The 26,701-nt window shown below is 39.9% G+C and overlaps 1 protein-coding gene across 5 annotated transcripts in view; it reads left to right on the top strand.

The window, feature by feature from the left end:
- Positions 1-26,701, top strand: part of JAKMIP3 (Janus kinase and microtubule interacting protein 3) — a 119,810-nt gene that overhangs the window by 79,169 nt on the left and 13,940 nt on the right. For 2 of the 5 annotated variants that reach the window (XM_075843165.1, XM_075843168.1), the window contains 11 exons: positions 1,942-2,004; positions 5,101-5,199; positions 6,443-6,541; positions 6,623-6,682; positions 10,407-10,472; positions 10,570-10,638; positions 10,724-10,801; positions 11,755-11,958; positions 14,388-14,453; positions 15,316-15,387; positions 17,322-17,404. In XM_075843165.1, the coding sequence (XP_075699280.1) occupies positions 1,942-2,004; positions 5,101-5,199; positions 6,443-6,541; positions 6,623-6,682; positions 10,407-10,472; positions 10,570-10,638; positions 10,724-10,801; positions 11,755-11,958; positions 14,388-14,453; positions 15,316-15,366 (855 nt within the window). In that variant the 3' untranslated portion in view covers positions 15,367-15,387; positions 17,322-17,404. Of the gene's footprint in view, positions 1-1,941; positions 2,005-5,100; positions 5,200-6,442; positions 6,542-6,622; positions 6,683-10,406; positions 10,473-10,569; positions 10,639-10,723; positions 10,802-11,754; positions 11,959-14,387; positions 14,454-15,315; positions 15,388-17,321; positions 18,050-26,701 lie in introns of those variants that run through there. The other 3 variants (XM_075843167.1, XM_075843169.1, XM_075843170.1) reach the window with 2 other exon arrangements.

Raw genomic sequence — 26,701 nt, forward strand, 5'->3', positions numbered from 1 at the left:
CTATCCTAATTAATAAAAATGTATAAATATACTGAAGTTCTTTATAACAATGGAACAGCAAACCTTAGGAGATAGAAGATGGGGAAACTTATGAAATGTCTATTTGAGAGAGAGAAAAAAGAAAACTTGATTGAGATCTGAACCACGTGTCCAGCTGACCAAAGTACGCCCATGTGAGATTGGCTTTAGCCCGAAAAGGAAAGTTTCAATTTTCTCAAGATTGGAACCATGAAAATAGAATGGATGATCATTTTATATATATATAATATTTGATTAGTATTTTCTATAGTGAGAAAAAAGATTTGACAGAAGATTGCAATTGTTACAGATATGTGAAACATGGGTTATGTACGTAAATAATCCACAGTATGGCAGTATTTCAATTGCTTTATATCCACCCAACAGATATTTATCTATTTTTTTTATTTTATTTTTCTTTATGTTTCCTTTTTAATATATTCAATTTCTCTACATTTAATTTTGGTATTATTTGAGATATTTTTCTTTGTGTTTGACATAAAAAGATTAATAAAGATCAACAGCGATAACAAAATATTTCAGGATTTTTTTTCACATAGTGATATGGAAAAAAAATAAAAAATAGGTTTAATAGCTAATTGTTGTGTTAATATATTTCCTTTAGGCTGGATTCTCACACAGTATTTTACTGCATTTCTGGATGTTTTTCATGGCGTTTTTAACAGCGTTCTTTAGTGCAGCACGATGTAACGTTAAAGTCTATAGTAAAATATAAAATGCGCTACATACAATTGCATTTTGGTTTGAGGTGTTTTTGAGGCAATTTTGTGGTCAGCTGCATTTTTTCTAAAGGCAGCATGCTTTGGGTATGGCGTTTTTTCAGCCGTTTTTCCCATAGGCTTTTCTATAGGACTTCAAAACCGCCATAAAAAAGGCATGTACAAAATGACACTACATAAAAAACACCACTAAAAACGCCATAAAATCCACGTGCTACATTTTTAACAATGCAAGCTTTTTTAGAAGCACATTTTGATGCAGTTTAAATAGCCCCAAAAAATTATGTGTTTTAGGCCCTGTTCACACAGAGGTTTTTTTGACTAGTTTTTTGGCGCGGAAACCGCTCCGCGAGCAGAAAAACAGCGTCGCTGTAAAAAGAAGCGACATGACCCATCTTGAGGCGGTTTCCGCCTTCAAAACCCCATTTCAATCAGTCAGAAACGGGAAAAAAACGCCTCGACGAGTGTTTTGACGAGTTTTTGTGAAACCACTGTGCAAAAAACGTCTGGAGCAGTTTTTGCAGGAGGAATTTTCCTCCTGCAAAAAACTCCATGTGAACACAGCCTTTAACAGGGAAGGTGGTGAGTTGTTTTTTTTTTTTTTTATACTAATAATATTATATTTACTTTGCTTTTATTTTTTTTCCAGCTGATTTCCCAAAAGGTCAGAAAAGACCCGAGGACATCAGAATGTTTTGTATATCATTTTTTTGTAAATGTTTTTTGTATATCAGATATATTTCACAAATATAAGTAACTATATTCAATCTTTACAGGGTCTTTTTCTGTATCTAGACATTAGTGTACACATTATAATGCTGGTGGCTCATTGCTTACTCATACTGTAGTAATTGAAAACACTAGCATTGTAAATAGACAAAGAAAAAGTAGATACAACGGCAACACAAAAGAAAACATGCTTCACCTTTAGGAAACCGATTTCGGGAATAATAGCAGCTCTTCAGCAGTAGCAGCAGGGTTACATTTGTGTTCGGCTGTGTGTTTGTCCTCTTTGTTTTCCAAAAAATACAAGTATAAAGTAAAGACTAATAAAAGACTTGACATTTCCTAGACTGAAACAAGCACCCAGGAATCTTTTTGGAAGGTGTGCTCCATAGCTCCCTCTATAGGACGTCCTATGTATTGTTTTTACTAAGTCAATGTTTTTGTATTTTTTTCCAAGGACATGAAATGGATAGAGGAGAAGCAAGCACTTTACAGGCGAAACCAGGAACTCTTCGATAAAGTAAGATGTCTCATGAAACTGCTTTGTTTTATGTTTTTACTGACATGCTATAGTCTTGAAGAAAATGTAATTTTTCATTGGGTTCAAGGGCGACCATCACTTTTTAAATATTGTATCTAATTATTTCCTTATTTGTGACGTGTAAAGTTAAAGGAAAATATAATTAACCGTAAGTAAACTATTACATATTTGGGGCCATATATTAAAATAATTTATTAAACACTCAATTTGAAAGCTGCTTTGCCTCCCAAAAGGATTATAATTTATGGGAAATGTTAGGCTGGGTTCACACGACCATGTTACGTCCGTAAAGTACGGAACGTATTTCGGCCGGAAGACCCAGACCGAACACAGTGGAAGGGGGCCGGGCTCCTAGCATCATAGTGATGTACGATGCTAGGAGTCCCTGCCTCGCTGCATTACAACTGTCCCGTACTGTAATCATGATTACAGTACGGGACAGTAGTTCCACGCAGAGGCAGGGACTCCTAGCGTCGTACATAACTATGATGTTAGGAGCCCGGCCCCCTGCACTGTGTTCGGTCCGGGTCTTCCGGCCGAAATACGTTCCGTACATTACGGACGTAACATGGTCGTGTGAACCCAGCCTTACAGAAGAGACCCATATGACTGCCGTTTTCTGTTACACATTTTTGACACTTTATGGCAGCGGTAATGCAGATGCATTTTTGGCCAGGGCTACACCTAGACTTTTTGTAATGCTACTATTTTAATTTTTGAGTGACCGTTCTAGTCCACAAGATTTCATGCAACTCAATGTTTTCATTAGGACTGCAGCTGTAGCACTACAAAAAGTTTTAGGCCCCATACACACGACTGTAAAAATCGTCCGTAATTGCGGACAGCAATTACTGTCCGCAATTACGCACCCATTCAGTTCTATTGTTCACCGACACCTTCCTGTTTATTTATGGGAAGGTGTCCAGGCCGTAGAAGTGTATCGCAAAAGATAGGACATGTCCTATCTTTTGCTTTTTACGGTCCGTGCTCCCATACTTTGTATGGGAACTCGGGCCGAAAATGCGGGCGGTTGCCCGTGGCCGTCGGTGGCTGGCCGTGATTACGGGCACGGCCGTGTGAATGGGGCCTCAGTGTAGCCTGGTCTTAGCGACAAAATGAGGACTGCAACACCTGTATCCCCTGCAGTTCTACTGATCTAAGCTTAGCCCAACATTAATCCTATAGTGCTTCGTAGACCAACAGGGTTTCAGGGTCTTGACACGGATGCTGAAACGTGCGCCTATGAAGCCTTATGAAACTGGCCTTATTTCAAAACAAAATAAGCCATTGTGCTTCGTCACTGCACCCCTGATAATCATTCACAGCATAGCAGTAATGTGGCCCCTTAAAGTTATAATATAAAATAATAAAAAAAATGCACTCAGGCAACGTGTGCAGCAAAAATGATGGAAAGTGTCCTTTTCACTCGAGTAAAAAATAAAATAAAAAAACATTGTTGCGCTCGGTATCCTCGGTGAACATAGGGATATGGAGGCCAAGTCCTCACTCCCATTCCAGGAATAAATGGCAGTCCCTGCTGGCGGAGAAGAAACCTGCCCTTTAGGGTGGATTTACACGGACGCGATATACGTCCGTGCCACCCGCGTGTTTTTCACGTGCCTCGCACGGACCTATGTTAGTCTATGGGGCAGTGCAGACTGTCCGTGAGTTTTGCGCAGCGTGAGTCCGCTGCGTACAACTCACGACAGGTCCTATTTTTCTGCGTTTTTCGTGCATCACGCACCCATTGAAGTCAATGGGCGCGTGAAAATCACGCGCACCACACAGAAGCACTTCCGTGGGACGCGCGTTATTCACGCAACAGCAGTCAAAAGTATGTTTGGAAACAAAAGAGCACCACGTGCTTTTCTGTTTACAAACATCCAAACGGAGTGTCATAATGATGGCGGCTGCCCGAAAATCACGCAGCCGCACATCCTATCTGATGACACACGGAGCTGTTAAGTGGCTTTTGCACACGCAAAACGCCGCATTTTTTTGTGTGCGCAAAAACGCACACGTTCGTGTAAATCCGCCTTCAAACTGGTTTTTCCATAATCAATATTTATCAAGTATACACAGGATAGGTGATAAATATCTGATCGGTGGGGGTCCGACTCCTAAGATATTTATCACCTATTAAGGGAAAACTCCTCTCAGATCTTGCGGTAAAGGTGTCCTTACTGTGCAGCAAAAGACATAAAAAATGGACGTCGTGCAATAACGTCTATGACCAGTGTTGGGAACTGTAATAGCGTTTATTATACTCACATGTATAAGTCTAACATCAGCGTTTCAAACATATAAAATTCCAAGTGGCATCCAAACAGTAATTAAACAACCCGACTCGAGTTTCGCTAGAACATCAGCCTCTTCTGTGGCGTGACCCATGATGTCACGAAGGCCCATTTATACCGTTATATTTTTTAAGACATCATACAAGACATTGCATGTACAGTCCATACTTTAAATCAATCTGTACTTTTCAATAAAAAACACATAATCACACTCCATAATCATATTCCAAAAACATCAAATAAAAACAAATTGCGTAAAAATTAGAAATTCCCCCTAATATCAATAAGTTAACCAAACGCCTCTCATTTCATTAGTTCCCAAGGAACTTTTTATTTGGGAGCTCCTTTGTGGACGTTCGTAGGTTGAAAATAAATACAGTGTTTTTCACCTGGCTATCCATCACGGGTAATTTCTACCATTTGGTTTCTCTCTATCTGGTGCAAAACTCATGTGATGAAAGCTCACCAATGAGAAACTACTATCACTATCTTCATTCATAAAAAGGTCACATGACTGATCATCATTTGGATTGCGTCATCATTCGGTCCCTTAAAGTTATAGTTACCCACATTCTGTACCAAGATCTGAATTAGAAACGTGTGGTTTGCATTCTCTTCATTTTATACCGCTATGGTGCTATATGCCTTATAATCAGAGTAGTAAATATTTTATGTATTACACTGTAAATATATGAAAATGACAATAATAATGCAAAATTGCGTGTGAGTTTGTATATGTCTGTATGTAGTACCATTAACCCTTTATATTACATCATAGATCAAACAAATGGAGACTGATGAAGCCAAGCTCAAACATGACGTCCAAGATGCAAGAGACCAGAATGAACTTCTAGAGTTCAGGATCCTAGAGCTTGAAGTAAGAACTCCAGCAAATGATTTATGTAATTTACTGCCAAATTGTCTACAATATGTATCAATTCACATTTTCATCAGAATTTCACCTAAATTCCATTTCCTTTTTGCAATCTCGCTAAATTGATGTGATAAAGAAAAGACCCTGCATTTTTGCGGTATATTGGATTTTTTGGAATATTTGGAGGAATCACTGCCAAAATGTCAGTACTTGTTATAGCAGCACTATTCTTCCTATAAAACGGCGTAAACCACGATGGAACCCATCGGACCGCACTGTGATTTAATGGGTCCATCGAGCGATCGGAGTATTCATTGTATGAAGGATCGGGCAGAGCATTGCAAATGAGGTTCCATGGCTATATTTGCCATATTAATTTTTTTATTGTGGGTTTGATGATTATTAGCCACAATTGTTCCAATATAGTTTCCACCATACCAAGTATAAAAGGGTATTCCACAAATAAAGCCCATCCATTGCATGATAAAAAGTTACATAGGTTGAAAAAGGACACCGGTCCATCAACAAGGTCAATCTTTCTCAATAAATTACCCGTCATTTATTGCTTGATTAATTATAACCCTGAATGCCATTTGTCAGTAAATAATAATCATGTAGCCTTTTTTAAAAAAAATTCTGTCATTGTATCAGCCATCACTACCTCTTGGGATAGGGCGTTCCATAGCTTGACCACTCTAACTGTAAAGAACCCTTTCCTATATTGATGTCTGAAATGTCTTTCTTCCACACGCAATGGTCCTTTGTAGAGTCCTTGAAAAGAACAGATGATGTGCAAGTTCTTTGTATTAAAGTTCTGTCATTTTCTAATATACTTACCTTATCTATTCCTCAAGGAATCTCTGCTTGCTGCAATTCTTCAGGAACCTTCATCGTTTTCTTCCAGAGGATGAAAAATCTGTCCTCGTCATGTAATGATCGCACAGGTACATGGCTTGTTACAAGAGAGAGCTCTGATACCTATAATGTAACTATAGTGAGCCGTCCACCTGTGTGATCATCACATGACCAGGACAGATTTGTATCCACTGGTAGTCGACAATAAAGGTTTCCATTCAATGACTGTAAGCAGAGATCTTAAAAATCACATTAGATATAGTATATAAAAAAAATTGCATATCCTTGATTTGTCAAATGAATACATTACATATGCTAAAACCAGGATAAGCCCTTTAACTTGTCGGTATTTATTTAGGTGCTAAGCAAACCATTTTTCTTTTACTATTAGGAGAGAGAAAGGAGGTCACCTAACATTAATTTCCACCTCATCCCCTTTCCGGAAGGGAAGAGCCCCCTACAGGTTTATTGTGAAGCGGAAGGGGTTACAGTAAGTGAAGTATCTTCTGTATTAATACTAGGGCTATAAAATGCACTGTTTATCATCATGGTTGTGTTCACCTCCTCTTAGGATATCATTGTTTCCGAGCTGATGAAGAAGCTGGACATTCTAGGGGATAACGCCGTAAGTGTATGTCCACTTTCTAAATTGCATGTCCTAGCTGTCCCGTTTGTCTCCATGGCAGGCGTGCATAGCGCGTAGATTCAGGGGGTGCTTCTAAGAAACGCTATTATTTGTAAGTAAGGCGCTTGGGTGTGATTATGTCAAGTGGCTTCTGTGTGCAGCATATTAGTATTTTTTCCCATTTGCAAACAGACCCCGGCAGAGCTTAGTTTGTCATTTTTTTTGTAATATCAAATGTATTATCTGCAGTAAACTTCTATTCCATTATCTTAAGTATTATTTCATTTTATGCATTGTTTATTTATAGAAAAAAGAAAAAGCTCATCTTTTAGGGTAAGTTCACACGTTGAGTAAATACTGCGGATTTTCCGCAACGGATTTAGTTGCAGAAAATCCGCAGCATGATAGAGTAGCAGCAAAATAGATGAACAAATCTCATCCACACGCTGCGTGCTGCGTAAGAGATAAGCGGAAAAAACGCTCTGAAAATGACCTGCGGTTTTTTAATCCGCAGCATGTCAATTGTATTTGTGTAATTGCTGCTTTTGTGTCGCAGGTTTTCCCCAATGAATTCAATGGGGAGGTAAAACCCGCAACAAATAATGCAGATGTTACTTTTTTGCGGCGGGAAAGCAGCGATTGCACCGCAAAGAACGCAACTCAGATTTTTTTTTTATACTAGCCCAGAATTCTGTTTCTTCGTCCTACTTTCATCCCATTTCCCATTTCATCCCATGTGACTGCTTCAGCCAATCACAGGCTGCAGCGATCACGTGGGATGAAACGTCATCCCAGGAGGCCGACTTGCAGAACGGCAGAGGGACGCGTCGCCAAGGCTACGTAAGTATCCTTTTTTTTATGTACAGTTTTTCGCAGTGGACATTCCGGCCGAAAAACTGCACCACAGAATTCCCTGCGGCGCCCAGGGTGGATACGCTTTGTGCTTTTACGCTTATCTGCCCTGTGTGAACATAGCCTTAGAGTTCCATTCCTATATTCATAGCGGCGCAGGGAGTTGAGAAGCCGGGCATCAGAAGGATCAAAACAAATTTGCTTATTTAATGTTTTAGCATTAAATAAATCATATACTAAGAGGAAATAAATCTAACCACAAAGAAAAAAAAAACTCCTATATAAATGCCTCCCGATCTGACCCCCTTAGACTTTTATCTTTGGGGTCATCTGAAGGCAATTGTCTATGCTGTGAAGATACGAGATGTGCAGCAACTGAAACTATGGATACTGGAAGCCTGTGCTAGCATTACTTCTGCGGTGTTGCTATCAGTGTGTGAAGAGTGGGAGAAGAGGGTTGCATTGACAATCCAACACAATGGACAGCACTTTGAACACATTTTATAAGTGGTCAGAAACTTGTAAATAACTCATGAAAGAATAAAGTAACGTTAAAACCAAGCACACCATTGTTTTTCTTGTGAAATTCTCGATAAGTTTGATGTGTCACATGACCCTCTTCCCATTGAAAAAACTAAAGTTGGATACAAAATGGCCGACTTCAAAATGGCCGCCATGGTCAACACCCAGCTTGAAAAGTTTCCCCCCTCCCATATACTAATGTGCCACAAACAGGAAGTTAATATCACCAACCATTCCCATTTTATTTAGGTGTATCCATAGAAATGGCCCACCCTGTACTTATTCTAATAATGATACTGTTATTTTCATGTAATATACCGTTTTAAATGCTAGATAATTTATTTTCATTACATAATTATGCAATTACTACAAAATATTGTAAATGCATTGACTTTTTCAATTGGCTGCTTCATGCTATGGCCTCAATACTTAAAGCCCTATTTCACGGGCCAATGGTTGGGCAAACGAGCACGTTCATTTGAAAGCTCATTCCTGATCAATGAGGTGATGAATGAGCAAATACTCATTCATTGGCTGATCTGCTCTTTTATGCAGCATTAAAAATGATCGTAATGCGCTGCCAACGTGATTAAAAAATGTATGGGGACGAGCGATCGGAGTAATGATCGCTCATCCCTATACATAAGCAATCATTGCTCCGCGTGAATGGAGCAAACGAGCGCCGATCAACAAGCTGTGTCGTTATTCGGCACTCATTTACCCAGCCCATGTCAGACCCTTGTCTTCTTCAACTTTTCCAGATACTCAAAAGAACTGTAAGGCTTGGTCATACTTTACAGATTTTGTACACTTACGTGCATTTTTTTTACGCCAAAACCATAAGTGGATCCAAAAAAGCTCAAAAATATTTTGTAGTATTGAACTTTATAGAACTGGGGCAATGTTTAGCGTGAGGTGGTTGTTTTTGTAATGTATGTAAATAGACAATACCACATGCTTTGCTTAGTTGTGTAGCTTTTATATTAGTTCTATGCTAAAAGGATCATTCCACCCGACGTTAAAAAAAAAATTATATTAGGTGGTGTTCGATGAGTCAATAAAAACTTTCAGCCAATAGAAACATGAAGGTTATGTACAGCTTTGAAGATAATTTTTTTTTAATAAATCAATGTTTTATGTGATTTTAAACAACTTTTAAATAGACTTTTATTTAAAAAAATGTTTTACTTTTTAAGATACATAAGATGTATCCTGTCAATACAGAAGCTGAATCATTCTCTCTCAGCCGATTCAGTCAGTTCAGCTGAACTGACGACTCAGCTGAGAGTGGTTTCCTCTGTTGTTTTACACACAGGATCCAGCTAATAAAGTTCATAATTTAGATGTAATTGTTAATAGCTGGATCCTGTGTGTCAGAGACACGCAGGACCAGCTTTCAGCCGAGACGTCAGTTCAGCTGAATTGCCGGAATTGGCTGAAAGAGAAAAATACAGCTTCTATATATACAGGATACATAGAAGTTGTATCTTGCGCTGAAACACAGAATCCGTAAGGTCAGCGGGACTGACGGCTTTATCATGCAGGATCCACCTGTTATCAATCACATCTTAGTTATGAACTGACGAAGCAAAACACTTTTTTACTAAAAGTCAATTTAAGAGTTGTTTAAAATCACATAAAAGAAAAAAAAAAATGATCTTCAAATTTGTACATAACCTAAACAAGCCAAAATATGAAATATGAAAGTAACATGGGACCATTCAAACTATACAAGGTCATAACTGAAGAATGGCCCATCCAAAGAAAATCTCTATTTTATTGAACTCCACTTAACGGGGTTGTCTGGGATTTTAAAAAAATAAGTTAGTTTTTTTCCTGGAACAGTGCCTCTTATGTCCATGGGTTGTGTTTGGTATTGCATTCACTTGAATGGGACTAGCCTGCAATACCAGATGCACACTTGGGACAAAGGTCATTCTGTTTCTGGGGGAAAAAAAATATTATTAGTGTAAGTCCACATGTAGCAGACTTTTTCTGCAGCAGTTTTACATGCGAATTTTGCAACAGATTTACTACAGATTTCATTTTATTGCATTTTAAAATCCACAGTAAAAACAAATTTGCAACAGAATTGACATGCAGTGGATTTGAAATGCGCAGCATGCCCTGAAATTTCTGCTGATTTTTTCCGCCACGTGTGGATGGGATTTGGAAAACCCTTACCGCATGTATTGTACTGTAAAATGTCGGTCATGGATGTGAAAATCCACCTTTAAAATCAGCCATATGAGAATTTACCCTTAATATTATTATTTTTCATAATCGAGGTGGGATGATTCTTTAGTATAAATATGTTGTACGTGTTTTTAACCGCTGCCATGTACTTTGGGTGCAGAACTTGACCAACGACGAGCAGGTGGTTATAATTCAAGCTAGAACGGTCCTAAATTTGGCAGAAAAGGTAATTTTGATTTCTAAATGATTATAAATTATTTGTGTAAACTGAATTTTACATCCACGTCTGGTATTTGGTTATAATGTTTATCCTCTTCTTCCAGTGGCTACAGCAAATAGAGGTGACGGAGTCGGCTCTACAGCAGAAGATGGTGGACATTGAGAATGAGAAAGTAAGAATCGTGGCTCACAACTGTAGATCTGTTAAGAGGCAGAATGTTTCTTCTTCTACAGTCTCATTATTGCTTTATAATATAGGATCTGTTTACAAGGCAGAAGGGATATTTGAATGAAGAACTTGACTTCAGGAAAAAAACTTTGGATCAGGCTCACAAGGTAAATGTTATAATTCTATAACTTCTTATAAAAATGTTGTTGGTTGAATGTAGTAGTGTAATTAGGATTCCTATACATAAACATATAGCTGAAATTCTTGCTAAACATAAACATAGGTAACACTATACATTACTATCACCATGAGAAAGTAAATCAAATCATTCTGCGTTGATTAATTTATTAATATATCTTTTTAGAGGTTAGAGTTCGAGTTGGATGATAGAGTTAAAGGGGTTATCTGGGGAGCGGAAAGTATTAGCAGTGTACTCACTGGAGTATGTGAGAACACTCGCCAATATACATTCCAGTTCCCTGCCTTGCTGTACTCTATGTAATCGATGTAGCAGATTACATAGAGTACAGCGGGGCCAGTCACATGACGAAGAGTCGTGTCGTCATGAAGGAAGACTGTGCCACTAGACTTTCGGTCCTCCGCCAGCACTATAAAAATCGATTAAAATCTCAGAATCAGCGTGACGGGGGACCGGAATCTATATTAGCATTGTACTAACCAGAACTACATACTAACCATGTACTAACCATGTACTAACCATACTACAGTGAATACACTGCTAATAATTTTCGGTCCCACTTCCGTGTGACGCGCGTGATTCGCCCAACAGCAGATAAAGAAATGAAGGAAAAAATAAAAGCACTTCCTTCATTTATTTTTCTAAACTTTAAAACCGCGTGTCATAAGCATGGCATATGCGTGAAAATCACGCAGCCCCGCAGCACATACTGATGACACACGCAACTGCAACGCGCAAAAAATGCAGCGTTTTTTGCGCACGCAAAACGCACACGTTCGTGTGAATAAGTGCTATTAGGCAGATGGTCTGACTTTCCTACCACATGACTGACTTTCTTTAAAATAGTTCACTTTACTTTACTGCTGTCTTTATAATACATGCCGCCAAAGAAACTAAGAGACCGATATTGTCATTACTAAGCACATCTTGGAGCTGGAAGCCATGTTATACGACGCCTTGCAGCAAGAGACTGGAGCCAAGATGTCTCAGATTCTTTCAGATGAAGAACAGCAGAAGCTGAAGTGCGCCGTGGAGCAGTGGAAGCGACAGGTCATGAGTGAGCTCCGGGAAAGAGACGCACAAATCCTGCGGGAGCGAATGGAGATCATTCAACATGCACAGCAGGTACGAAAATATCCAGAAAAATCCTGCGACAAGCGGTAACATCATTAGGGGTCACTATGAAGAGCATTTACATAAGTTGCGTCCAAGAATTCTTAATCAATCAGTAAAGATTACGGTCACAGGTGTGTGTAAATTTTTGGAATTAAAGTCAACCTTATTGAGGTTTCTAGGCCCGACCTAGGTATGGCAAACCTGCCAACATTCCATATATTTTTATAAGCAAATTACAGATTCCAGCAAGTTGGTTGCACAATTACAATGTGTACAGTCGGTAGAGGCTTGGCCATCACATGGCCCCCACCCTCGTTGTTTAATACTGAACACAGAGAGAGAATGCCAGATGTCTATCCTCTTAATAGTTAAAGAGGTTGTCTAGGATTAGAAAATAGGGTCTAATTTTATCTCCAGAAATAGCACCACTCTTGTCCATGGGCTGTGTCTGGTATTGCAGCTCAGCTCTATTTATTCTATTCACCAGGTACAGCCCATGGTCAAGATGTTCTTCTAAAAAGCAGACTTTTTTTTTTGTAATCCCAGGCAACCCCTTTAATGCTTGCACACATACAATTTTGGTCTATTATGTGTCCTCAAATTGTATCACTGCCTTTATGAACGATTAAAATAGAATTTTATTATAGAAAAAACATACTAAAATAGGGCTAAATAGCCAAAATTACTAATAGAGGCGTAAGCAAAGTTGACCAACACAGGATGGGGGCAAATGAGGGCACTAAGTGAAAGTACCACACACTGCTGAACGGTAATTCCCCCTAGCTGTGTTATAGAATAAACACCTGGTCAATCCGTGCCAATAAACGTGTCCCTACGCGTTTCCGCACCACTAGTGTTCAAGGTGCTTCATCAGGGGAACACTGATGTACTTTTAACACATCTATATGTATGGCCGGAAGACACCTATTGCGTGTCTTATCACATTCACCCGGCTCATGCACGAAACTAGTCAGCTGGTCGAACACGAGCCGAGTGAAATGCCGGACATAAGTAGTGCTGGCCACTCCCTCCCAGGGATGACGCAACGGCCGGGCAGCCAATCCGCCACAAGCCGCGCCGTGACGAGGCCCGAGCTGGGCCAGCCCCCGGACGCACGCTGACACCGCGAGAGGGAGCAACCAAATAGCGTCCCTAGTAACCAGGGATCGTAAGGCGGCTGTGAGAATAGCTGGTGTAAGGCAAATGGCCCGGATAGAGACCAGCAACAAGGGGCATTGCAGTCATAAGGGCAAAGCAATGGTATGATAGATCGCTATGTGTCACTAGGAAATCACTAACATGGCGTCCCCTAGCAACAGAGGCGTACAGCGGAGGATAGCATACCACAACAAGGGGCATTGCAGTCATAAGGGCAAAGCAATGGTACGATAGATCGCTATGTGTCACTAGGAAAACACTCACATGGCGTCCCCTAATAACAGAGGCGTGCAGCGGAGGATAGCATACCACAACAAGGGGAGGGGACAGGATCAATGTATTATGGATAAGTGGAGGGCATTATGGAATATGATGGGATGATGGATCACCCATGCATAGATCGAGCAAGAAAGGGATAGGGATCAAAGGAAGCAATTAAACGATATCTGTTCGTTAAGGCCCGCCGGTTTAAACACATAGCGATCTATCGTACCATTGCTTTGCCCTTATGACTGCAATGCCCCTTGTTGTGGCGGATTGGCGCGGCTTGTGGCGGATTGGCTGCCCGGCCGCTGCGTCATCCCTGGGAGGGAGTGGCCAACACTACTTTTGTTTGGCATTTCACTCGGCTCGTGTTCGACCAGCTGACCAGTGTCGTGCACGAGCCGGGTGAATGTGATAAGACACGCAATAGGTGTCTTCCGGCCATACATATAGATGTGTTAAAAGTACATCAGTGTTCCCCTGATGAAGCACCTTGAACACTAGTGGTGCGGAAACGCGTAGGGACACGTTTATTGGCACGGATTGACCAGCTGTTTATTCTATAACACAGCTAGGGGGAATTACCGTTCAGCAGTGTGTGGTACTTTCACTTAGTACCCTCGTTTGCCCCCATCATGTGCTTGGTCAACTGTGCTTACGCCTCTATTAGTAATTTTGGCTATTTAGCCCTATTTTAGTATGGTTTTTCTATATTCTATTTTAATCGTTCATATAGGCAGTGATACAATTTCAATCAATTAAGTGAACGGATATCTCTTTTATATTGATGCAACAATTGTTGTGTAGTGTCAAATCTATTATGTGTCCTCAAACTGTAACAATCTTCAATCGTCATACATTTGTGGCATATTTAAAAATGAATAAATCTGTCTGACGTTTCAACCATGAATAAGGAATTGTGTATTAATGGAAGACGTAATGTACAACTTCTATAGTCCAATAGATTTTCGGCAGAAATAACGGATCTTTGCTTTACTGCACTATATGTTTTTCAGAGAATAAAGGAGCTCGAGGAGAGACTAGAATTTCAGAAAAGACAAATAAAAGAATTAGAAGAAAAGGTAAAGCTGTAATTAAACTTTCTACAATGTTCCCTATGAAAATGCTGTCATTATTATTGACTTTGTTTCCCATGGTGCATTTGGTATCTTGACCACATCATATAATGAATTAGATTTTTTTGTAAAGTTCAGGATTTGTATATCCCTTTTGGGGCAAATACTAAGTTGCCAAAGGGGAGCAAAAAATACTTTCATTCTAATAAATATATTAGTTTCCTCCATCAAGCTCCCCCAACTTTTGTCACCCATAATAGAATACAATCTATGATGTAAGCAGTGAATAAACTCCATTATCAGAACCATTACAAAATACTTCACAAGGGCGTACATGAGAATATTAGACCTTGTGGCAAAAATCTAAATGGGACGAGATTTGGATGCCCCTGGCAAGGGTAGCATTGCACAGATTCACCCCACCTGAGTTTTGCGCCACCCACTACCTGCAAGTACCCCATAGTAATTGCATGGGCTCCTTCTGTGGCATATACATACTTGTTAATACTACAATATCTAGTGTGTTTCCCATTAATACCCCTGTATCATCAGTCCTAACCAATAAGCTGACTTATTGAGGTATTGAAGTTTTTTAGTTTTAGTAGAGTACCTGTGACTATGCATCCATTTGCAATACAATATGCTATAAACCTTTTTTATTTCTATTTTTTTTACACCTTTTAGTATTGCATGTTCTTTTTAGTTTTCTCTTTTCTTTTTTTCAATTTCAAATTTTAAATATTGTGTCCCTTTCTATGTATACAGTGAATGGATGACCATTTGCTAATAAAATGTACTTTGATAACTCCTTGAGACATTTTTCTAACAAAGCTCAATTTCTCTTTTTATCTCTTCCCTCTTATTCCAGTTTTTATTTTTGTTTTTATTTTTCTCTTTAGCTTTTATATTATGGTCTTAGATCTCACGTACTTTGTGCAAGGTAAGTGTTCTAAGTGATCTAGAGGATTGGCGTGATCAAGATAAACATGAGATGAATTAAAAGTGAAATTAATATTGCTACACATGAAAGATGCCGTATTTGAGATTGTTATTGGGCTGTTGCTCTTGTAGGAAACATTAGAATTATGGCTTAAATGATGAAGTAAATATCTATCAGCCAACATTTTTTTATTTTTTATTAAAAAATGTTAAAAATTAGGAGATTATTCATTTCTTAACACATTTTGAGAACAGTTAGAGCTCTGTTTTTCTGATACAAAGCCCCAAATTCCCTGTATAGTAATAATTGAAAAAAAAACTAGCATTTTGGTTGCCACTAGAGGGAGTTTAGGAGCTTACTGCATACTGTTTATAGATTGAACAGAATTAAAAAAAACAGTATGCAATAAGCTCTTTAGCTCCCCCTAGTGGTGGCTGCAGACAACCAGAATGTTATCTTTTGTATCTAAATCTATGCAGGTGGTTTAGAACTCTGTATACAAAAACAGAGCCCTGACTTCTATAAAGACACATTAAAAAATTAATCATCACAAATTTTTTATCCTAAAGAATACATGAAAAAAAAAAGTGGAGATTCACTTTACGTTAAATGCATTCGATTTGTCCTGTAAGGGAAGACAATCTAGGACAGAGCAGCTGTCATTTGACAGTTGTTCCTTTTGTAAACTCCCTAGCTTGATCCTTCACTTCTGCATTGTCTAAGCCCTATGTATACATATTTTAAAACAACAATTTGGTACAATAGTTGTAAAATAAAAGACATCATGTTGTAAAATTATTAAAAAGAAGAGGAAGGAAAAGGGCTGGCACTGGCCAAATTCAGTCACAATCTTAAACCTGCATGGAGATTCTTTCCGGCATATAATATAGAGTCTGTTTGTTTGTTTTGCTGACGGGATGCTCATCGTCAAGTACAGCACGCTGAATTGTAATAATAAAAGGTAGAGAAATCGAGGCACTCACCCTTTTCGGTAATAAAACTCCTTTATTAATTAAGATCTTTGTCTGTATGGTGTGGAATGAACCTACGGCCGTTTTGCGCTACACACGCTTTTTCAACTCACATTTTTTCAAGCACAGGAAAAAAGCGTGTGTAGCGAGAAACGGTTGTAGGTTCATTCCACACGATACAGACCAAGATCTTAATTAATAAAGATTTTTTTTTTACCGCAAACGGTGAGTGCCTCGATTTCTCTACCTTTTATTATGTTGTCAAATTATGTTGTCATACTTCCTTCCATCTTTCCCATTTTTATTGCAAACTACAATCAGTAGAGTAGCAAGAAGTAGAGGACAGATGAAAGGGAGTATAATTGCAGGATCAAACTGCACAAGTTTCTTTTGTAGTCTATGACCATGGAGACACATAGCTCTGCATAGGAGCTGTAAGCACAAAACGGTAGGAGATTTTTAAGCCATTTGCAAAATTGATATATATATATATATATATATATATATATATATATATATACAGGCTCAGACTACACAAAGTTTGTTTATAATCTGTGACTATGGAGACACATAGCTCTGCTTAGGAGCTGTAGGCACAAAACTGTAGTAGAGTTTTAAGCAAATCCATTTGCAAAATTGCTATCTATCTATCTATCTATCTATCTATCTATCTATCTATCTATCTATCTATCTATCTATCTATCTATCTATCTATCTATCTATCTATCATCTATCTATCTATATATCTCCTATCTATCTGTCTATCTAATATCTATCTATCTATCTATCTATCTATCTATCTATCTATCTATCTATCTATCTATCTATCTATCTATCTATCTATCTATCTATCTATCTATCTATCTATCTATCTATCTATCTATCTATCTATTCTTTTTTCTTAAAAATATTAGAACTATTTGAAGGTGTCCCTTCTTTCCTGTGTTCCCTCTTCTGGTTTAGATTGCCTCAGTACGACATTTTTACTGAATGGACCAGACAGCAAATGAAGCTTAATGAACTGAACGCATTATAACAAGGCCAAAATGTATTTTTATGGACTCCCGCTGCAGTGGTGCTCTGCCGGCTTTTACAGCAGTTCGTATTCTGCACATAATAAGACACAACAAAAGCTTTGCCTGGAACATGGTCGACTGATTCAGGACAAATGGATTCACTTAGATTTCCTGCTGAGCAGGTATTAAATTGCTTCTGTAAAGAAGTGCGTGCGTCTTTTACATCCATTGTCATTCATGGACATCAATGAGGAGGATACAAAGAAATGGAACTTGGGGAAAGTACAAGACGTCATTCTGCCCTGAGGCTGGTTCTGTTTCTGATGATGACGCTCTGGTTATGGAATCTACAAAGCATCCTGGTCCCATTTATCTTGGTTTGTTCAATGTAGTAGCACTCTGACAAGTGGCTATAATTTATTACAAATGATTATACAATCTGTATACATTTATTATAGAGAAAAGCACAAAAATTCTACTTCGGACCTGTCCATTACAATACAATGCGCAGAACCATGCTTTATTTTACCTTCAAGACATGATTGCTATTGCATAGGGACGCATTGTCACAGAGAACCCAATACATCTACTACCAATGTGCAAAAGCAAAAGAAGCTGAAGACGTCTTTTTTTATTTTTATTTATTTTTAAGGATTTTTTCTTCTTTTTTAAAAGGTAAGAAATATTTACTTATTTCTACTACTATATTGGCAAAGCTGTAAGGTCTGGTTTACACAGAGGGTTTGTAAAGTGATTTTATTGCGAGCATGACGTAACTATAGGGGGTGCAGAAGTTGTAATTGCACCTGGCGCCTGATGTCTGAGGGGGCCCCCTCTGCCACATGAGAGGATAGCAGAATTTTAAATGGTACTTGATGGTTAGGGGCCCCTGTTACAGATCTTGCATGAGGGCCCAAGTGCTTAATGTTACAAAAAAATAAAAAGTTGTTCCAGACAAAAACCAGCACTCACTGAGTTATGAAAATATTAAATTGAATCCAATTTTATCAAAATCTAAAATATATCATTACCATTTCCCTGGATAATACCGTAGGTATAGGACCGCTAATTGGATATTTTGGTAGTTTTTTATGCTTAATGTTGTTACAATTTTGATTGTGAGGGATTTATAATATGAATGGTCACGTTGGCATTGTAAAGCCATCAGGAATTATTAACGCTAATTCATCTAGTTTATTAGCGGGCATCAGAGTGTTTTTTTTTTTTTTTTAAACTGGCTCTTTTATTTTTTTTAGCTAAAACAAGGAGTGGATACAGAAATTCAAAATAAATACACGGATTTCCTTTATACTTTTTCTCCCTGTAGGTTCCACCACTGGCTTTGGCATCAAACTGCCCCGTGTGAACCTGGCCTTTAGGCCTCCTTCACAAACAGACATTTTTTGGCCATTTAGACCGCATCCAAAGAACGTTTCTTAAAACGGCAGCGTTATTAAAATGTAACATGCATTTTTTAAGTTGTTTTTTATTTGGTGTCATTTTGTACATGCTTTTTTTCTTGGGTATTTTAAGTCCTATAGAAAGGTCTAAGGGAATTATTTTTTTCTTTTAAAAATGCCATACCCAGAGCATGAGGTATTTGGAAAAAAAATACCACTAACTACAGAATCGCCTCAAAAACACCACAAACCAAAATGCAGTTGTATGTAGTGCATTTTAGATTTTACTATAGACTTTCTCTAATCATTTGGCTGCACTAAGAAAAAATACCGCAAACAAAGGCCATTAAAAATGCAGCAAAATGCTTTTGTGTGAATCCAGCCTATAGGGTTTTTCTGAGATTTGGGTTGTTTGGAAAACCCTTTCATTGTATTGGATGTTGGGAAATTACAATATTTTAAATAGATTTACAGTCTTGGAAAAAAGATAGTGATTCTCTGTTTGTGACCAATTTGGCAGTGTCTAAGCACAGGTGTTTTTCTTGCAAATATATATATATATATATATATATATATATATATATATATATATATATATATATATATATATATAAATCTCCATATATATTTAGGAAAGAGCCATGTTGTAAAAACAACTCCAAAAACAAGCAAGAACGCTTTAAAATAATAAACATGGCCTCCTATTATCATCTTGTCTATTTAATAGTAACCACTAGAGGGCAGTATGACCAAAAGGAAGCAATACAGGAATGCCGAAACAGGAAGATTTATATGTTGTATGTTCCCAGGTTTTAAAGTTGCTCGTAGAAACACTTGAGTGGTTTTCTCTATATAAGTTTCATTTATTTTGTTCCCTTTTATAGCAAGAACATATTCTGTAGCGCTGTACAGCGATTGCTATTGCTCACATAAGTCATCGATTTAAAAATCTAAATCTCAAATAAACTCTTGTCAGTATGTTTTAGGGTGTTGGAGGAAAAAGGAGAACCCAGAAGAAATCCATGCAAACATGGGGAGAACATACAAACTCCATTCAGTTGCATAGGAATACATTCAAGGGGTATTGTCAGCTGAGACATTTATGGCATATCCACAGGATATGCTACAAATGTCTAATATATTCGGGTCCCACTTCTGGGGTCTACATCTATCTCTAGAATACGGCCATCTGACCCAGTCCTACCTTCTCCCACTGGGCTCCAGTCACTGCTTTACGAGGGGAATGTTTTTTTCCAGAAACAGCCGAGAGCATTTTGCTGTTTCCGGATCTCGCATAGAAGTGAGCGATGCTGTTTCCGGATCTCTCATAGAAGTGAGCGACGCTGTTTCCGGATCTCCCATAGAAGTGAGCGACGCTGTTTCCGGATCTCTCATAGAAGGGCGCGACACTGTTTCCAGATCGCCCATAGAAGCGAGCCACGCTGTTTCCGGATCTCTCATAGAAGCGAACGGCGCTGTTTCCGGATCTCTCATAGAAGCGAATGGCGCTGTTTCCGCAGCACCCGAGTTCTGGAAACAGTGTAGCTTACTGTGTTACGCTGGTTTGCTAACTTTCATACACTTCTATGGGAGTTCCGAAAACAGCTTAGCAAAATGATCTCAGCTGTTTCCTGGAAAATCAAGCCACCGTGTAAGGCAGTGACCGAAGTGGGAGAAGGAGGGACGGGGCTCAGGGGGCCCCGTTCTAGAGATAAGAGCAGGTCCCAGAAGCGGCATCTGGCAACTATCAAACATTTATGGCATATCCTGTGGATATGCCATAAATGTCAGAGAGGGGAATACCCCTTTAAGATGAATAAACATGCTACTTTCATTGAGATTTTTATGCAACTATCTTGTGACAATATATATCAATGAGAAAGATATGGGATAAAAAACGAGTTGCTTGCAAGTTGGCCGCAAATTTCGGACAGGTTTCTATTGAGACTTGTAGAATTGTAGTATGGAAGTCACAACAGTTTAAATTGAAGCTATATTGTGCTACAAAAGGTCTGCAGCAAGTTGCCAGAGTGAGGACTGCAGCTTGTTTCCGGCTCTCTGCCCAGGGGGTCCTGAGTAGGATCCTCCCTCTGTGACTTTATGTCCTTACAGGGACAACCCCTTTAAGGGCTCATTCAGACGAGCGTAAAACTCGTTCGTGTGCTGTGTGTGAAAATCGCGCAAAGCACACTGACCCATTCGTTTCAATGGGGCTATTTACACATACAGGAGTTTTCACGCAGCGTGTGTCCGTTGCGTAAAACTCACTGCAAGTCCTATATTGGTGCGTTTTTCACGCACCTATTGCATATTGAAGTCAATGGGTGCATGACAATCACGCACAGCACACGGATGCACACATGATTTACGCATCAATTCAATTGAAAATCATAATTAAAAAAAAGATCTGCTTTGCAAGTGCGTGAATAATAATTAACTTAGGACTTAATAATTAAAGGGATACTTAACTTTTGACATGTCATAGTGATGTGTCTGAAGTTTTGATCGGTAGGAGCACTCAGACCCCCACTTAGGTGAGCGCTGTGCCACTTAGTTTCTGATCGGCTTTCCTCGGAAAGCCGATCAAGCCGTGAACGGGCTCAATAGAAAGTCTATGAGCCCGTACACCGCTCATAAAGCCGAGCGGAGCAGATCAGAAACTAAGCAGCACATCGCTTGCTTGAGTGGGGGTCTCACCGATCAAAACTTCTGACATTTCACTATGACCTGTCAACAGTTTTTAAAAAGTTTAGTTACCCTTTAAGGGCAAAGTTCACGACGCCGTCCGCTAATCGTTGGCAGAAATCAGCCTGGATTTACTGTATGCCGTGGATTGGGCAGCAGATTTTAACACGGATTATCCCTATTGTTATTCATTGGAGTTAATCTGTGACTTTTCAGGGCTGCAGCTGTGGCAATAATGATCGCATTGTGGATTTTAAAATTCGTTATGCATTCATTATTCCATGCAGTTTTTTTCCTTAATATGTGATTGGGATATTTTATGTACATGCATTGCTGGCAAAATGCTAACCGATTCGGTCAGGACTAATGCACGGAATCGGGGTGTAAATCCTGAGAGAGTCCTGAGTGTATGAACATGTCCCTATAGAGCTCATGTAAAACAGAAATCTGTAGTAAAGACATGGTTTGCTTTGATGGTCATTCAACAACTATCTCACCATGGATGCCAATATAAATTTTCTTTATCTGATGTTTTGTCTGCTGAAAATCTTAAAATGTATGTGAAGCTTCAGCCCATGTCTCTCTAATGCCTTGTTCACACAGTTCCGATTTGCCGCAGATTTTGCATGTATTTTTTAGGGTATGTTCACACGGCCTATTTTCAGACGTAATTCAGGCGTTTTATGCCTTCGAATTACGCCTGAAAAGACGGCTCCATTACGCCTGCAAACACCTGCCCATTGCTTGCTGTTCAGACGAGGTGTAATTTTACGCGTCGCTGTCAAAAGACGGCGCGTAAAAAGACGGCTCGTCAAAAGAAGTGCCTGTCACTTCTTTGGACGTTTTTGGAGCCGTTTTTCATTGACTCCATTGAAAAACAGCTCCAATTACGTCCGTAATGGACGCCGCGAAAAACGCGAGTACTTGCAAAAACTTCTGAAATTCAGGAGCTGTTTTCACCTGAAAACAGCTCCGTAATTTCAGACGTAATTTGTTAAGACGTGTGAACATACCCTTAAGCCAAAACCAGAATTGGATCCAGGAGAGCAAGCCTGTAAGTCCTCCCTTTATGTATTCCCTGGTCTTGGCTTAAAACATACATGCAAAATCTGCAGCAAATTAGGCTAGGTTCACATCACATTTGGGCACTGTGTTTGGCGTATAGGTCTAATGTACACACAATCATTAGCCAACCTTATGCCAGGAGTGTGTACTTTTGACAAGTTTGTTGACTTTGCTATATAATACAATTGTATGCAAAAAAATAAAAAATTACAATAGAAGTAAATGGCCGGCATATGTAACTGTATAGGCAAATAGTTGTATACATCTGGGACATATGCTTATTAAACCCAGCCCCTGCGGGTTTAAGTTGAAATTGCAGCAGGAGGCAGCATGCATGTTTGGCTTTTTCCGTAATTCCCATAAACTACAATGGAAAGAGCCGCTCGCATGCACTGCCGGTCGCCTCCTGCTTCTCACCCTTCTAGTGGTCACTCCCACAATGCACTGCCTGCCGCCTCTTGCTTCTCACCCTTCTAGTGGTCACTCCCACAATGCACTGCCTGCCGCCTCCTGCTTCTCACCCTTCTAGTGGTCACTCCCACAATGCACTGCCTGCCGCCTCCTGCTTCTCACCCTTCTAGTGGTCACTCCCACAATGCACTGCCTGCCGCCTCCTGCTTCTCACCCTTCTAGTGGTCACTCCCACAATGCACTGCCTGCCGCTTCCTGCTTCTCACCCTTCTAGTGGTCACTCCCACAATGCACTGCCTGCCGCCTCCTGCTTCTCACCCTTCTAGTGGTCACTCCCACAATGCACTGCCTGCCGCCTCCTGCTTCTCACCCTTCTAGTGGTCACTCCCACAATGCACTGCCTGCCGCCTCCTGCTTCTCACCCTTCTAGTGGTCACTCCCACAATGCACTGCCTGCCGCCTCCTGCTTCTCACCCTTCTAGTAGTCACTCCCACAATGCACTGTTCCCTTATTTTTGCTGCAATCCTCGTCGCTGTTACTAGTTTATTGTTCCTAGAATTACTTGTATATTGCGTCCTTTTTACATGCGGTTTTCAGTCTGTATACAGTATATCTAATCTTACACATTGTATATTTTTTGAAAATAAACAGCATAAAATTTAATTTTGCAGGATATCTCTCATAGACGCTGTCATCTCCTCTTTAAAACACGGCATACAACTTGATTGTTTTAGTCACTTGCCCAGCAGTTTTGTTTTTCTTCCATTGTAAAGGTTCATAGTTGTCACTCAGCATAATGTCAGAATTGCCGCTGTCTCCATCCATTCATCTGGAACGGCTTGTAGCAAAATACTTACTTGTCTGTGACAGAATTTTCCTGACCTCTTACATGGTTATTTGCTGCAGGTGAGAACCAGCGCTTTGTTCTCTGTGTGCCAGAATACAACTGCCATTTACTTGTCAAGACTAAAAAATGTACTAAAGTATCCACAACCTTCCACTACTGTAGAAGTATCCACAATCCTCCGTTACAATAGAAGTACCCACAATCCTCCGTTACAATAGAAGTACCCACAATCCTCCGTTACAATAGAAGTACCCACAATCCTCCGTTACAATAGAAGTACCCACAATCCTCCGTTACAATAGAAGTACCCACAATCCTCCGTTACAATAGAAGTACCCACAATCCTCCGTTACAATAGAAGTACCCACAATCCTCCGTTACAATAGAAGTACCCACAATCCTCCGTTACAATAGAAGTACCCACAATCCTCCGTTACAATAGAAGTATCCACAATCCTCCGTTACAATAGAAGTACCCACAATCCTCCGTTACAATAGAAGTACCCACAATCCTCCGTTACAATAGAAGTACCCACAATCCTCCATTACAATAGAAGTATCCACAATCCTCCAGTTACAATAGAAGTACCCACAATCCTCCGTTACAATAGAAGTACCCACAATCCTCCGTTACAATAGAAGTACCCACAATCCTCCACTGCAGTAGTAGTACCCACAATCCTCCGCTGCAGTAGTAGTACCCACAACCCTCCACTACAGTAGTACTATTACCCACATTCCTCTGCTACAGTAGAAGTACCCACAATCCTCCGCTACAGTAGTACTATTACCCACAATCCTCTGCTACAGTAGAAGTACCCATAACCAGGGTTGCCAACCTCCACTTGAGAAATTTCTGGACAACTGAGCTAAAAATCACGGACAGACCAAACTTTTTACGTACACATTACAAAATCGTTGCCTGTGCAGTGTTCTAGGAGTAACTCACCAGTCACAGCTCTGCTTGTAGCTTCCCCCCGCTAACCTAGGTGATGTTTTCTCTGATTAGTCATTCACTTTCCCTTTTTTTCTCCACCCGGCCCAGACCACTGTGACGACTTATCCCAGCCACGACTCCTCTCTGCAGAATTTGACACACAGATATGTTGGTTCTTGCTTTTCTAGCATCCTCCACACCTATACCCCATCCCCTAAACAAACTCATAATCCAGTGTCCCAGACTTTAATAATGATCCCTTAGTGCTCGACCCAATAAAAGTGCCCCATCAGTAACCATGCCCCCTTTGTGCCCCCTGTACATAGCGCCACACACAGCAGATTCCTGGAGGCTGGCAACCAATCGACTCTTGTGAGGTCTAGGCTTTCTGTGCTGCTCTTATCTTTAACTTTGGACATATAGGTACCATATAGCGGCATATAGATTACCTGTGACTCTGTGATTTGGAGAGGTAGGAACTCTGTGTGCCACTGTACAACCCAAGTGTGTGTACTTCTATAACATACTGCATTAAGGAAGGGAAATAAACTCCTTCAGGACTAGGATTGTCAAGGCGGCACCATGTTCCTTGTGTTATACCAGTGGAACATAATGTTTGTGTCTGGCATTTAAACTTGGTCTTGCACTTGTCACATCTCGTCTGTCCCTGCTCTGAAGAATTATGTGCTATGGTTTATATTTTGCACATTATTATCCTGCTGCCAAGCATAAAGTATAACAAAGGGCGTAGATGGGGCATGTGGGGCAGTCACCCACAACATCTGGACGGCCAATCAATCACTGCTAATTAAACAATAAGTAAAAGGAACAAATCTTATTCCTGAAGGATGTCGTCCCCATAAAACACTAATCTCCTGTGTACCCGGTATCATCAGATATTAGATTGTGCCTTCTGTTTTAACTAAAGTTAGGTTAATGGTATATTCACACAAGGATCTATCTATCTATCTATCTATCTATCTATCTATCTATCTATCTATCTATCTATCTATCTATCTATCTATCTATCTATCTATCTATCTATCTATCTATCTATCTATCTATCTATCTCATATCTATCTATCTATCTATCTATCTATCTATCTATCTATCTATCTATCTATCTATCTATCTATCTATCTATCTATCTATCTATCTATCTATCTATCTATCTATCTCATATCTATCTATCTATCTATCTATCTATCTATCTATCTATCTATCTATCTATCTATCTATCTATCTATCTATCTATCTATCTATCTATCTATCTATCTATCTATCTATCTATCTATCTATCTATCTCGAGTCAATGAGATCTGTTAGGATCCGTTTTAAAACAAACCCAACATAGCTGTTATGCAGTTGCATAACTATTGCTGTAGCAGCCATAACGGCTGCTACGGGGCCCGCGGCATGAGGGGGTCCGTGCCACTAGCTGGCACAAGCCCCCCCCCATGCCTGGAGGCACCGCTAACAGCCGCTATGGCTGCTACAGCGATAGCGACACCACCTTCGGATGCAGATGCTATTGCACACTATGACAGAGCAGGGAGGTATCTCCCTGCTCTGCCATAGGCTACTGTAACAGTGGCGTAGCTCTAGGGGTCGCAATGGTCGCAATTACAACCGGTCTTCCGTATCCACACAGGGCTGACCGCGCTGGTCCCGCTTCCTGAATGCTGGAGTAAGGAGCTGACCGTTACTTGCTCCAGCATTCACACTGCCGTGAGCGGCTCGGCGCAGGCAGGCGTGATGTAGTGACGTCATCGCACCTGTCTGCACTCACTCATAGCACAGACCGGAGGAGAAGGATCCTTCACCCGTCGTGGGAACGGGGATAGATAAGTAATTATGTTATTATTTTTCTATTCGGCACTATGGGGCATTATACTGGGTAGGGAAGAGGGGCTGATATGGTGGCAGCTATGGGAGCATTTTACTATATGAGGGGCAATATACTGTGGGGGCAGCTATGGGT

Source organism: Rhinoderma darwinii, chromosome 11 (assembly GCF_050947455.1).
Source record: "Rhinoderma darwinii isolate aRhiDar2 chromosome 11, aRhiDar2.hap1, whole genome shotgun sequence".
Lineage (NCBI taxonomy): Eukaryota > Metazoa > Chordata > Amphibia > Anura > Rhinodermatidae > Rhinoderma > Rhinoderma darwinii.